General features: G+C 53.9%; 1 protein-coding gene across 5 annotated transcripts in view; it reads left to right on the top strand.

Annotated features, from left to right (window-relative positions):
* The window catches only part of Brd2 (bromodomain containing 2), a 10,926-nt gene extending 1,390 nt beyond the window's left edge, over window positions 1-9,536 (top strand). The window contains exons 1-14 of one of the 5 annotated variants that reach the window (XM_023721114.1): window positions 83-266; window positions 653-704; window positions 927-2,221; window positions 3,543-3,846; window positions 4,452-4,589; window positions 5,041-5,179; window positions 5,260-5,474; window positions 5,570-5,944; window positions 6,445-6,573; window positions 6,745-6,993; window positions 7,096-7,361; window positions 8,127-8,431; window positions 8,594-8,716; window positions 8,816-9,536. In XM_023721114.1, the coding sequence (XP_023576882.1) occupies window positions 2,196-2,221; window positions 3,543-3,846; window positions 4,452-4,589; window positions 5,041-5,179; window positions 5,260-5,474; window positions 5,570-5,944; window positions 6,445-6,573; window positions 6,745-6,993; window positions 7,096-7,361; window positions 8,127-8,431; window positions 8,594-8,716; window positions 8,816-8,952 (2,406 nt within the window). In that variant the 5' untranslated portion in view covers window positions 83-266; window positions 653-704; window positions 927-2,195 and the 3' untranslated portion in view covers window positions 8,953-9,536. Of the gene's footprint in view, window positions 1-82; window positions 267-545; window positions 705-926; window positions 2,222-3,542; window positions 3,847-4,086; window positions 4,179-4,451; window positions 4,590-5,040; window positions 5,180-5,259; window positions 5,475-5,569; window positions 5,945-6,444; window positions 6,574-6,744; window positions 6,994-7,095; window positions 7,362-8,126; window positions 8,432-8,593; window positions 8,717-8,815 lie in introns of those variants that run through there. The other 4 variants (XM_023721126.1, XM_004624257.2, XM_023721137.1 and 1 more) reach the window with 4 other exon arrangements.
* Window positions 9,537-11,040: the final 1,504 nt, after the last annotated feature.

Genomic DNA, 11,040 nt, shown 5'->3' with positions numbered 1-11,040 from the left:
CGCGGAGCCCGAGCCGGAGGACGCCGGGGGGAGGGGCGGGAGGCGGCCTCCGCAAAGTGCTGTGTCATCGCCGTCCCCGCCGCCGCCTCCGGGCGGGCCCTGACCCTGGCGGGGTGGGGGCTCCGCTTCCCCGGGGCGCGCACCCCTCACCCGCGGGCCGACCCTCCTCGGCGGAGGCGACGGGCGAGGCAGGCTCTCCGAGTTGCCAGCACGCACCCCAGCCTGTGCTGGCTGCGCAGCGAAGGAGAAGAGGGGGCCAAGCCCAGGTATTCTCCGCCAGGGGAACCTTTTCTCCCCGTAGGGACGGGGGCAGGGCTGCTCTGAGGACCCGACCTTGGGCTCCGGCTCCGTCCGCACACCCGGCCCCTAACCCATCCACCCCGTCGGGGGGAGCGGGGGAGGGGCGAGCCCGCGCTCGCGGACGCGCCGGCCCCTCCTCGGAGGCGGACGGCCCGGGGGAGGGGGAGGGGGAGGGGAGGAGGGGAGCGTGTGGGAGCCGCCGCCGCCTCCGCGCCCTCCTCCCAGGCGCTGCCCGGTGCTCGAGCCGCCTCGTGGGGAGGACTCCGGCCCGGGGGGAGGGGGCGGCCTGCGCCTGGCGCGCGGGAACCCCCGAGGGCCCGGGAGGGTGACTTCTCGCCTTCGCCCCTTGCAGGACTCGCTTTCCACCAGAGCCGGACGCCGACCGCCGGCCTCGAGTTGGGGAGGTGGGTTGGGGGGCGTCGGTGGCGGGGAGCGCGGGCTCGGGCAGGTGCTTGGGCAGGGGACGCGCCGGGGTCGGCACCTTGCCGAGCGGACCCCGAGACGCTTGGGCAGTGTTCACTTTTGTCTCATGGGGCCAGGGAGGAGAGGCTCGGGGCCTGGAGGGCTGTGTTTGGGTGGTGGGGCTCGAGGCCGCGGCGGCTAAGATGGCGCCTTTCTCGTTGCAGGTTCCCCGCGGAGAACAGCCCGCGGCGTCCTGCGGCCACACCCTGGGCGACTAGCGCGGCCGGCTACGCCCACGCTGCCCCGCCCGGCTCCCTGCCTGCAGGTCCGGGAGCGAAGGCGACTTGCTGAACTTGGCGGTCGCCCCTTGCCCGATGCTTCGAGCCTGGGACGACTTGGTTGCAAAGGGAGGCGGGGAGAAGGTACTGGAGGCTCTGGGAACATGGCGTTTGCACCGCTTCCACCCTCCTCTCCCTGGAGTCGCAGAACCACTATGCAGCCAATTGGCTCGGAGAGATGGCGGGCGGCCGCCTCCCGGTGGGTCTATGCGGCATTCTTCTGCCTGGTGACCGACGCCTGGAAAGCGAGACCCATGACGTCATCGGCTCGGGTGGCCAATGGAAGAAGCTCCCGCGGAGAGGCGTTCCTCCCCTTGCGTTTCGGCCTCCTCAGGCGCGTGAGCGGGCGAGCGCGCGCGGAGGGGGTGGGGGAGCGCTCCAGCCGGGTGGCGCGCATGAGCGGCGAAGCTCCTCCCCCCTGCCTATATATAAAGGGCTGGCGCCGGGGCTCGGCGGCGCCATTTCGCGCTGGAGCGGAGCAGCCTCTAGAACGACCTGGAGGATTCTGCCAACCGGTACAGAGCCTTCGCGACGTCGGGGGCCGCCATTACAATCCACGTCCATCCGTTTGGAAATGGCCTTCGTCTCGGCCTATGACCGGTCCCGGCGGACAGTACAGACCCTATAGAAGCCCCTGAAGCTCCCCTTTTTCGGGCCCCGCCCAATTCTCGGAGTCTGTCCACCCCCTCTACTCCGCCCTCAAGAGGATTTCAAAGATGGAGGCGGCGGCTCCATAAACCACTTTTCGTGTTCATCCGCCTCCATCCGAGGTCGCATCAGGACCGTGTCCGCACCCGACGGTCCGGACCGGAAGAGAGAGTCCTTGCAGACCGACGGCGGGCTGTATTGACGGCGGTGTCTGGGATCGGCGTCCGTCTCTGGGTTTGGAGAGCTGGTCCCTTCCATATCGCGTCTCTGCCGAGGCCGCCGCCATTTTCTTGCTGTCCGCCGCCTGCAGAGCGCGCCAAGCTGCCGGGAGTCGTCAAGAGAGACCGCCGAGGAGACGCTGTACCAGCCCGGCGGGGAGCTTGTCTGGAGGGCCGAGAGGAGCGGCCTCCCCCCACTTCCCGGGTTATGCTGGGCCGGGCGGTGAGGGGACCCGAGGCCAACCGGACTTGCCGCGGCTAAGGGAGGCGCCGGTTCCCCGTGGTCAAGATGCTGCAAAACGTGACTCCCCACAAGTAGGTCCCTGCGAGCCGCGGTGGGAAAGGGCGGGCAGCGGCGCTGCGATCCCCGGGCACCCGAGCAGTGGACGCCGTCAGCCCGTGGCCTACTGCGCAGCCGTTGTTGCTGTCGAGCGGGCCTGGAAGGGCAAGTCTGGCCAAAGAACGTAGTAGGGACGGGGGACTTATTGAGTGACCAAGCAGGGTTTGCTGGCCTGGTGGCTGGCTTGGCGTTTGGGGCTTTCGTGGCCAACCCTAGTGCCTTGTTGGGTTGCCATGGTGACCGTTCAGGACTTGGCAGCGGGGATTCCCAGACTGCGATGGACGGATCGCCATCCATCCTGGCGTTCCCGCTGCGGGAATTGGTCACTAGATTTCTGCACACTTGAGACAGGCTGAGGGGTGTGTTGTGTAGTTTGCTGGGGGATGCTTTTTGATGGCGTTAAGCTCTTTCAAAGGGCGGGAGGGTGGAGCTAAGGCTCCTTTGAGCTCTTCTGATGTAAACAATGAGATTTCGGCTTGGTTTCTAACCTTAGGGTGCGGGAACACCTGGTCCTGAAGAGCGCCGGAGTGACTGGAACCCTGTAGCGCTCTCAGACTGGGCTCCTAGATGCTGCAGTGTGGGTACCGTTAGTAGGACTGTACTGCTAGCAGGGATCTACGGGGTTGCCGGCCCTAACTGATTGTTGAATGGCTCAATCTTTTGAAGGGCTGACGCTTAATCTAGCCAGTGAAGGCTGCTGGCAAATGTTTCCTGGTCTGAATTTTTGGATGTGTGTTCTTGGTTAGATTGTTAGTTCATTTTCGAATAAGGCATTGTAATTGTTTATTTTCCGAGGACCACTTATTTTACTCAGATGTATTCTTAGCTGTTTTGTCAGCCTTTTACTAAGTTTTTCTCCATACCTTGTTCCCTTCCTCTTTTTCACGGGCTTCCTTCAGGCTCAACCACCATGGCAACCATCAAACCCCTTGTGAGGAGGAAGCTTGAGTTTCTTTCTCAGCTCCACCCGTTTTGCTTAAGATCCATTCCCATAGGGTTGTAGCTCTCAGATGTGCCGTCTAGAGGTTTTGTTTTAATTTGAACAGAGCTAGCCAGATTTTAGAAGGTGGAAACTAGATGAGGTATACTAAAAATAAAACAAAAGGGCAGTGGGCGACAACAGAAGCTCCGTAGCTTGTTTGGATGTTGTGCTCTCGTTAGAGCTGCTTGATTAAGCTTAGTCACCTTACTAGAGCCAAAGCCTGGATTTATTGAGTGCACAGTGCAGTTGACTTTTTTTTTTTTTTCCTGATTCTGTGAGATTACTGGGTCTAATTTTGCTTCCCATTTTTACAGACTCCCTGGGGAAGGGAATGCAGGGTTATTGGGACTGGGCCCAGAGGCAGCAGCGCCAGGGAAAAGGATCCGAAAGCCTTCACTCTTGTATGAGGGATTTGAGAGCCCCACAATGGCTTCAGTGCCAGCTTTGCAACTGACCCCTGCCAACCCACCACCCCCTGAGGTGTCCAATCCGAAAAAACCAGGACGGGTCACCAACCAGCTCCAGTACCTGCACAAGGTGGTGATGAAAGCTTTGTGGAAACACCAGTTTGCATGGCCCTTCCGACAGCCGGTGGACGCTGTCAAACTGGGTTTGCCGGTGAGTAAAGATGGGAGTTGGGATGAGGGGAATGAACAAGGCTGTGTGTGTGTGAGCTGGGGTGGACTTCCAGGTGTAGGTACTGCGGCCCCTAGGGACTTCCCGGCTCTCCCCTGTACGGTAGATAGCCACCTGAGCTCTAGTTTCTTGGTGATTGTTCCAAACACTTGCAATATCTTGGCATCTCTCACTGTGTCCTCCATGTGTCCTTAACTTTTGTGCCCTGGCTCCATTTTACAGATTCCCACCCCAGGTTGGGAGAGGACCACGGTGGCCAAAATTCTTAGCTTCTTCCTTTCCCTCATGCAGCCCATGGATAGCCAACCCCAGAGGTAATGTCACAGGATGGGAAGTTGCCAGAGTGGATGGAAGGCGGGTGGTTAGGGAAAGTAGTAGGGGCCTTCCAATGGGTGTTAATTCTATTCCATTTTCTATTTGTCCTATAGTTTAATTGGGGCCGCAGTCAAAGGGGGCTATAGTCCTTTACATAGGGAGTGTGTGTATTTGTGTGTGTGCGCGCCAGTGCACTCTTGGGAATCAGATTTTGTCTTAGAGAATAGGCTTTTAATTTTTAGTGGTTTTGATGCACAATTTTTTTTCTTCAGGATTATCACAAAATTATAAAACAACCAATGGACATGGGCACTATTAAGAGGAGACTAGAAAACACCTATTACTGGGCTGCCTCAGAATGTATGCAGGATTTTAATACCATGTTTACCAACTGTTACATTTACAACAAGGTAAGTTTTTTTGTGCTTGGTTAGCAGCTGAGGTAATATTTGTGTTAACATTGAAAGTCTTCTAAAAAGTTTCTTACTGGGTCTGACAATTCAAGAGCTTGAAATGGTACTGTTTCAAACATTGGTGTGGTTTTACAGTGCTTCATAATTAAAGATTATATAAGTGGAACAGACTTTACAGTTGGTGGTAATGGCCCTGTCAGAATGCTCTAAAGGTCTTCATGAAGCATGATCTTTTTTTTTTCCCCACCCTCTCATTGTCTTAAACTTGTACATTTTCATCTTGAGAGGCACAGTTTGGGGAGAGTACAAATTAGTGGCTTGGTGTGGGAATATAGCACTTGATGACAGATGATTAAGCAACAGTGACACCCTGGGGTAGAAAATTTGATGGTGTGTATTTTTTGCTAGTATAATATTTGAAGTTTGTACTTTGCATTTTTGTGTCTAGCCCACTGATGATATTGTCCTGATGGCACAAACACTGGAAAAGATCTTCTTACAGAAAGTGGCGTCAATGCCACAAGAAGAACAAGAGCTTGTGGTAACCATCCCTAAGAACAGCCATAAGAAGGGGGCCAAGTTGGCAGGTAGGAAGTATGAAAATTTGCAGATGGAGACCTAAACGTGGGAAAGAGGATCAAACTAAAACTTTTTTTTTCTTTTTTAGCACTCCAGGGCAGCATTACAAGTGCCCACCAGGTACCTGCTGTTTCGTCTGTGTCACACACTGCCCTGTATACACCACCGCCTGAAATACCCACCACTGTCCTCAACATTCCCCATCCGTCGGTCATCTCGTCTCCTCTCCTCAAGTCCCTGCATTCTGCTGGACCACCACTCCTTGCTGTCTCTGCAGCTCCTCCAGCTCAGCCCCTGGCCAAGGTATAGACGGTGGATTTATTTTGAACAGAGGGGAAGGAAAGACTTTAGTCAAATCAACCTGGAGTAATAGGCTCTTGTCTTGTTTTTCTTTGCAGAAAAAAGGGGTTAAACGGAAAGCAGATACCACCACCCCTACGCCTACAGCCATCCTGGCTCCTGGTTCTCCAGCCAGCCCTCCTGGTAGTCTAGAGCCCAAGGCAGCACGTCTTCCCCCTATGCGTAGAGAGAGTGGCCGCCCCATCAAGCCCCCACGCAAAGACTTGCCTGACTCTCAGCAACAGCACCAGAGCTCCAAGAAAGGAAAGTTATCAGAACAGTTAAAACATTGCAATGGCATTTTGAAGGAGTTACTCTCTAAGAAGCACGCTGCCTATGCCTGGCCTTTCTATAAACCAGTGGACGCTTCTGCTCTGGGCCTGCATGACTACCATGACATCATTAAGCACCCCATGGACCTCAGCACTGTCAAGGTACCCACTGCATGGGGCAGATGGGATGCTCAGGCAGTGATTGGAACCTGGGGATCAATAAAACAATATTCACGTATCCTGATGGGCATCCATCTGTCTTTCATTCTTGGTATTTCACCTTCATAAAGTTGTAACAGGGCAGAAATACGTGCTCTGAAATGCGTTCTTTGTGAGGATGGATTTTCCTTGTTAGCAACACTGCTCACAGTTAAGTACTAATGGGATTGAGTTAGGGAAGTTAAAGGGGTGGCAGGCAGGTCAGGGGACACTTGCTGTCACTTAGAAACAGTTTGTGGGGGCGAGTTTCCCTCCAGACATGGGTTTCTTTCTTAGGTGTAGGTAATTCTTCAACTGGTCCAAACTGTTCTGATCTAAATTTGAACCAGGGCACAGATCCTGGACGCTGTCCCCACTGTTCTCAGGGCTCCTTGTGGGGTCAGGGTTGGCAGGGCAAGGTGAGCCTCTGCCTGTGCAGCTTCTGATGCTGCCTCCTTCTGCAGCGGAAGATGGAAAATCGTGATTACCGGGATGCACAGGAGTTTGCTGCTGACGTGCGGCTTATGTTCTCCAACTGCTATAAGTACAACCCTCCAGACCACGATGTCGTGGCCATGGCACGAAAGCTACAGGTGAGCGTAAAGGTTGACATTTAAGCAATACGTGGGTGCCGGGTATGTGAGGATCTCCCAGCTCCTGGTTTTGGAGGTCCCGTTCTATGGTAAATGGCTGTAATGCTAGATGGCTGGGAGTAGTCCGGGTACTCTGTGCATGAGTAGTTGTGAGTCTGTCCGTTTCTGTAGGATGTATTTGAGTTCCGCTATGCCAAGATGCCAGATGAACCTCTGGAGCCGGGGCCTTTGCCAGTGTCTACTGCCTTGCCTGCTGGGCTGGCCAAGTCCTCCTCAGAGTCCTCCAGTGAAGAAAGTAGCAGCGAGAGCTCCTCTGAGGAAGAGGAGGAGGAGGATGAGGAGGACGAAGAAGAAGAAGAGAGTGAAAGCTCTGACTCAGAAGAAGAAAGGGCTCACCGCTTGGCAGAACTACAGGAGCAGGTATTTTGCCAGTGGGGTCCTCTGGGTAAGAGGTCCATGTCCTTGTCACTTAGTCTAGTTTTACTTTATATTTTACCCTTCATCTGACCCTCTTCCTCCCAGCTTCGGGCAGTACATGAACAACTGGCTGCCCTGTCCCAGGGCCCAATATCTAAGCCCAAACGGAAGAGAGAGAAAAAAGAAAAGAAGAAGAAACGGAAGGCAGAAAAGCATCGTGGCCGAGCTGGAGTTGATGATGAGGACAAGGGGTCTCGGGCTGCCCGCCTGCCGCAGCCCAAGAAGAGCAAGAAAGCGAGTGGCAGCGGAGGCAGTGGTGCTGCTCCACTGGGCCCCTCCAGCTTTGGACCCTCGGGAGGAAGTGGCAGCAAGTGAGTTGTAGACTAGGAAGCCAAGAGTGCGTTGATGGTTCCTTTCCCTTTAGTGCTTTGGGGATGCCACCTCCCCACTGGGAGTTACTGAACCTTGTAACTGGCCAGCAAGGGCAGTGGGCTTTGAAAGCTGAGGTCACAAATCCTCGGTTCTGACACTGCACAAGCAGCAATAGATAATATGCGTACAATGAATATGATTGTGTTCTAGTTACTTAAGAAAATGAGTGGCTGACCACGTTTCAGTAGCTAGTGTGCCTACTCTTAAGTCAACATACAGTTTTGTCCTTTTTTACGATGTGTTTTTTATATTTAGTACAGGGTCTTACTACGTAGATCGGACTCGTAGTGGTTCTCCTGTCTTTAGCCTCCCAAGCGCTGGAATTACAGGCTGTGCCATACAGGCTGTGCCACCACGCCTAGTCTCAATCGCTGTCTCAGCGAACCCCTGTGGCAGGGCCTGCACAGCAGGCTGGGGATTGAACCCTGGCTGCTGCGCTCTGCCTAAGCAGGCACTTTAGTACACTGAGCTATCTGGCCAGCCCTTGGTATGGTAAGTTTTTATAGTGCTTTAGGAGATAGAAAAAGATGGTATACCCAGTGGTTTCTGAGCCCCAAACAAACAGTGCTTGATCTCAGATGCACTGTTCTCTGTAACTCAGCTGTTGGCCTTTGAACAGATAGGAAAGGAGGTAGTAGGTTGAGCAGTGGAAACACAGAAGGAGGCTGACTTCCCTCCAGCTGACAATTTTCTTTTCCTTACAGGCTACCCAAAAAGGCCACAAAGACAGCCCCTCCTGCTCTGCCTACTGGCTATGACTCAGAAGAGGAGGAAGAAAGCAGGCCCATGAGCTACGACGAGAAGCGGCAGCTGAGCCTGGACATCAACAAGTTACCTGGGGAGAAGCTGGGTCGAGTTGTACATATAATCCAAGCCAGAGAGCCCTCTTTACGAGACTCAAACCCCGAAGAAATTGAGATTGATTTTGAAACGCTCAAACCATCCACCCTTCGAGAGCTTGAACGTTACGTCCTTTCCTGCCTGCGAAAGAAACCTCGGAAACCTTACAGTGAGTATGAAATGAGCGCTAAGCTCTGCCAGTGGCTCCTGCAGTCCTCTGCAGTCCTTGTGCGGCTGTGAGGACAGCTTAGGACGAGGGCGGCGGGCAGGGCGCAGTGCTCGGAGCCTTCGGGCTGCCCTGGCAACCGCAGTGAATCCTGTTTTCTCCCAGCCATTAAGAAGCCTGTGGGCAAGACAAAGGAAGAACTAGCTCTGGAAAAGAAGCGGGAGCTAGAAAAGCGGTTACAAGATGTCAGCGGGCAGCTCAATTCCACCAAGAAGCCCCCCAAGAAAGGTGAGTATTCACTGAAGATGCTGTACATTGAACTGCGTCTCCTCTTTCGAACAAGTGAAGGTACAGACTTTCACATCCATTGTTAACTTTGTCCCACAGCAAGTGAAAAAACAGAGTCGTCCTCTGCACAGCAAGTAGCCGTGTCACGCCTCAGCGCTTCCAGTTCCAGCTCCGATTCCAGCTCCTCCTCCTCCTCCTCCACTTCGTCAGACACGAGTGATTCAGACTCAGGCTAAGGGGCTAAACCATGGGGCAGGAAGGCTCCGCAGGACCGGACCCCCATCCCACCCTGCCCCTCTGCTGTGATGCTTCATCTCACCCCACCTCCCCCCTCTGTAGGAGAGCCGGCTCTGCAGGGGGGAGGAATACAGGGACCTTTGCTGAAGGAGGGACGTGGAAGAATGATGTGGAATTCCCAGCCAGCCCTGTTGGGAGTGAGCTGTTGGACATGGCACCCACCTGCGCGGTGGGGCGGGACAGGACAGGGTGGGCACAGCAGAGGCCCTGGCAGGAATCACCCGAGGCCATAGCTGCTCTGTGCACTTCTGAGAGGCCCTGTTTTGAGGTTGTTTGTTCTAATTTATTAAGCTAGGTGAGGCTTTTGGGTAGGGCCAAGGTTCCCTCAGCCTCCATGGGGAGGGAAAAAGGTGGTTTTTTGTTTGTTTTTTTTTTACGTTGACTTTTTTTTTTTTTCTACTTGTTTTTCCCCTTTTTCCCTCCGTTCCATTTGGGGCCCTGGGGTTTCATTCATCTCCCCATTTGGTCCCCTGGACAGTCTTTGTCTCTTGATTCTAACTTGTAAATAAAGAAAATATTATTCCAGTTTTGAGTTATCTTGCTAACATTTCTTTCTGTTCTTGAACGTCAGAAGCGTCTGGGTTTTGTTGGCTTTTAGATTTTGCCGTCCTGGGGGTGCCATGAAGGGTCTTAGCAAGTGACAGCCCAGTCTTACCACTGACCCACTGTCACTCTAAATGTTTTCAGAAAAAAGTGTCTTTGAAAAATGAAAAGGATACCTGTCCTGTTTGGCGATTTAGTTTTTAAACTACTGGATTGTTAACTGTGTTCTAGAAATAAATGTCATTGGCCTTTTTTATAAGGTGCCCAAAATAACCATTTTAAGTCTGGTTTTCTGTGATTAACGTGAAACAATCAAATCCCCAGCCTTGTGCTGTATCTCCCAGCCCAGTTTTCAATAAAAGCTACAAGTGGTGGTAATAGGATAATGTCCAGAGAATTTAGTTCTTTCAGTCTGGAGGAGAAACTTACCAGAACAGCCACCAACCGTGACTCACTGTGGTGTGAATGGCACTGTTGTGGGGAAGGAGGGGTGACACCCTGAAAGAGCCCGCCAGGGCGTCTGCTGTGCACAGCAGGACTCGGCACCAAATCCACACCGAGCATTTAGTACATAGTTTTCTGCTTTCTGTCAAAAACCACCAGTTGGTCTGCTTTGTACTGTCAGCCTCAACTCCTAATAGGTGACAAGCAGAGACTTCAGCCTCTAAGTGACAGCAGCTGAGTGTAGAAGGGTTTGAACCCGGGCAGCCTGGCTTCAGAGTCCGTGTAACTGCAGTGCTGGACCTGAAAGGCTGGCGCTGGATAGTGCCGGGAGAGGCAGCCAGAGGCTGGGCAGTAGAAAAGGCGATGGAGCAGCTGGCTCAGCAAGCGACAACAGTGGCCTGGAAGTGGGGCGGCAGTGCAGATGAGGGTGGCTGGTGTGAAAGCGACATAGATGGCCTTGTTTTTAGCTTGTATCAGTGCTTGCCAGAAAAGCATTTAATACCGGGTCCACAGATGTCTTCGAACTTGAAAGACTGGCCTAGAAGGGCCACCCAGAGTCCGGGGAGGAGGAGTGCAGGTCTGCGCTCGTTGGAGGCCTGGTGCTGGCTTGGTGTGCCCTGGTCCAAAGGCTCAAGTGGGTGCAGGGGAAGGCAGCTGCTCCAAAGAAGCAGGCTACCCTTCCCTCTACTGTTTGTTCTGGCAGTAATCCTCCCCCGGGCGGGTCTTCCACACCCTGAACTACGATGAGCCAGTTTAGTTTGGTGTCAACTTGACAGTCCCATCACGCAGCTGTGTTCACTCACTACGCTGCAGGAGCAGTTAGAGACGCTGTACGTCTTGGGTGGAGCTCAGCTTTCCAGTGGCGGAAGCAGGGTGGTCATTGGCAGGGCCACCTGGCTGGAATCCCAACGACCCCAGTTTCTGAGGCACTTGGCCACTGAGGCCTGAAGGCCTTTGGTGCCATCTGTTGGCTGTGTTGTTGTCCATGCCTTTCTCCTGAGGACACATTCATTATACAACCGTTTTACTTCAGGTTTTCT

This window comes from Octodon degus, unplaced genomic scaffold (genome assembly GCF_000260255.1).
Source record: "Octodon degus isolate 3935 unplaced genomic scaffold, OctDeg1.0 scaffold00005, whole genome shotgun sequence".
NCBI lineage: Eukaryota > Metazoa > Chordata > Mammalia > Rodentia > Octodontidae > Octodon > Octodon degus.
This window is presented reverse-complemented; position numbering and strand designations above follow the sequence as displayed.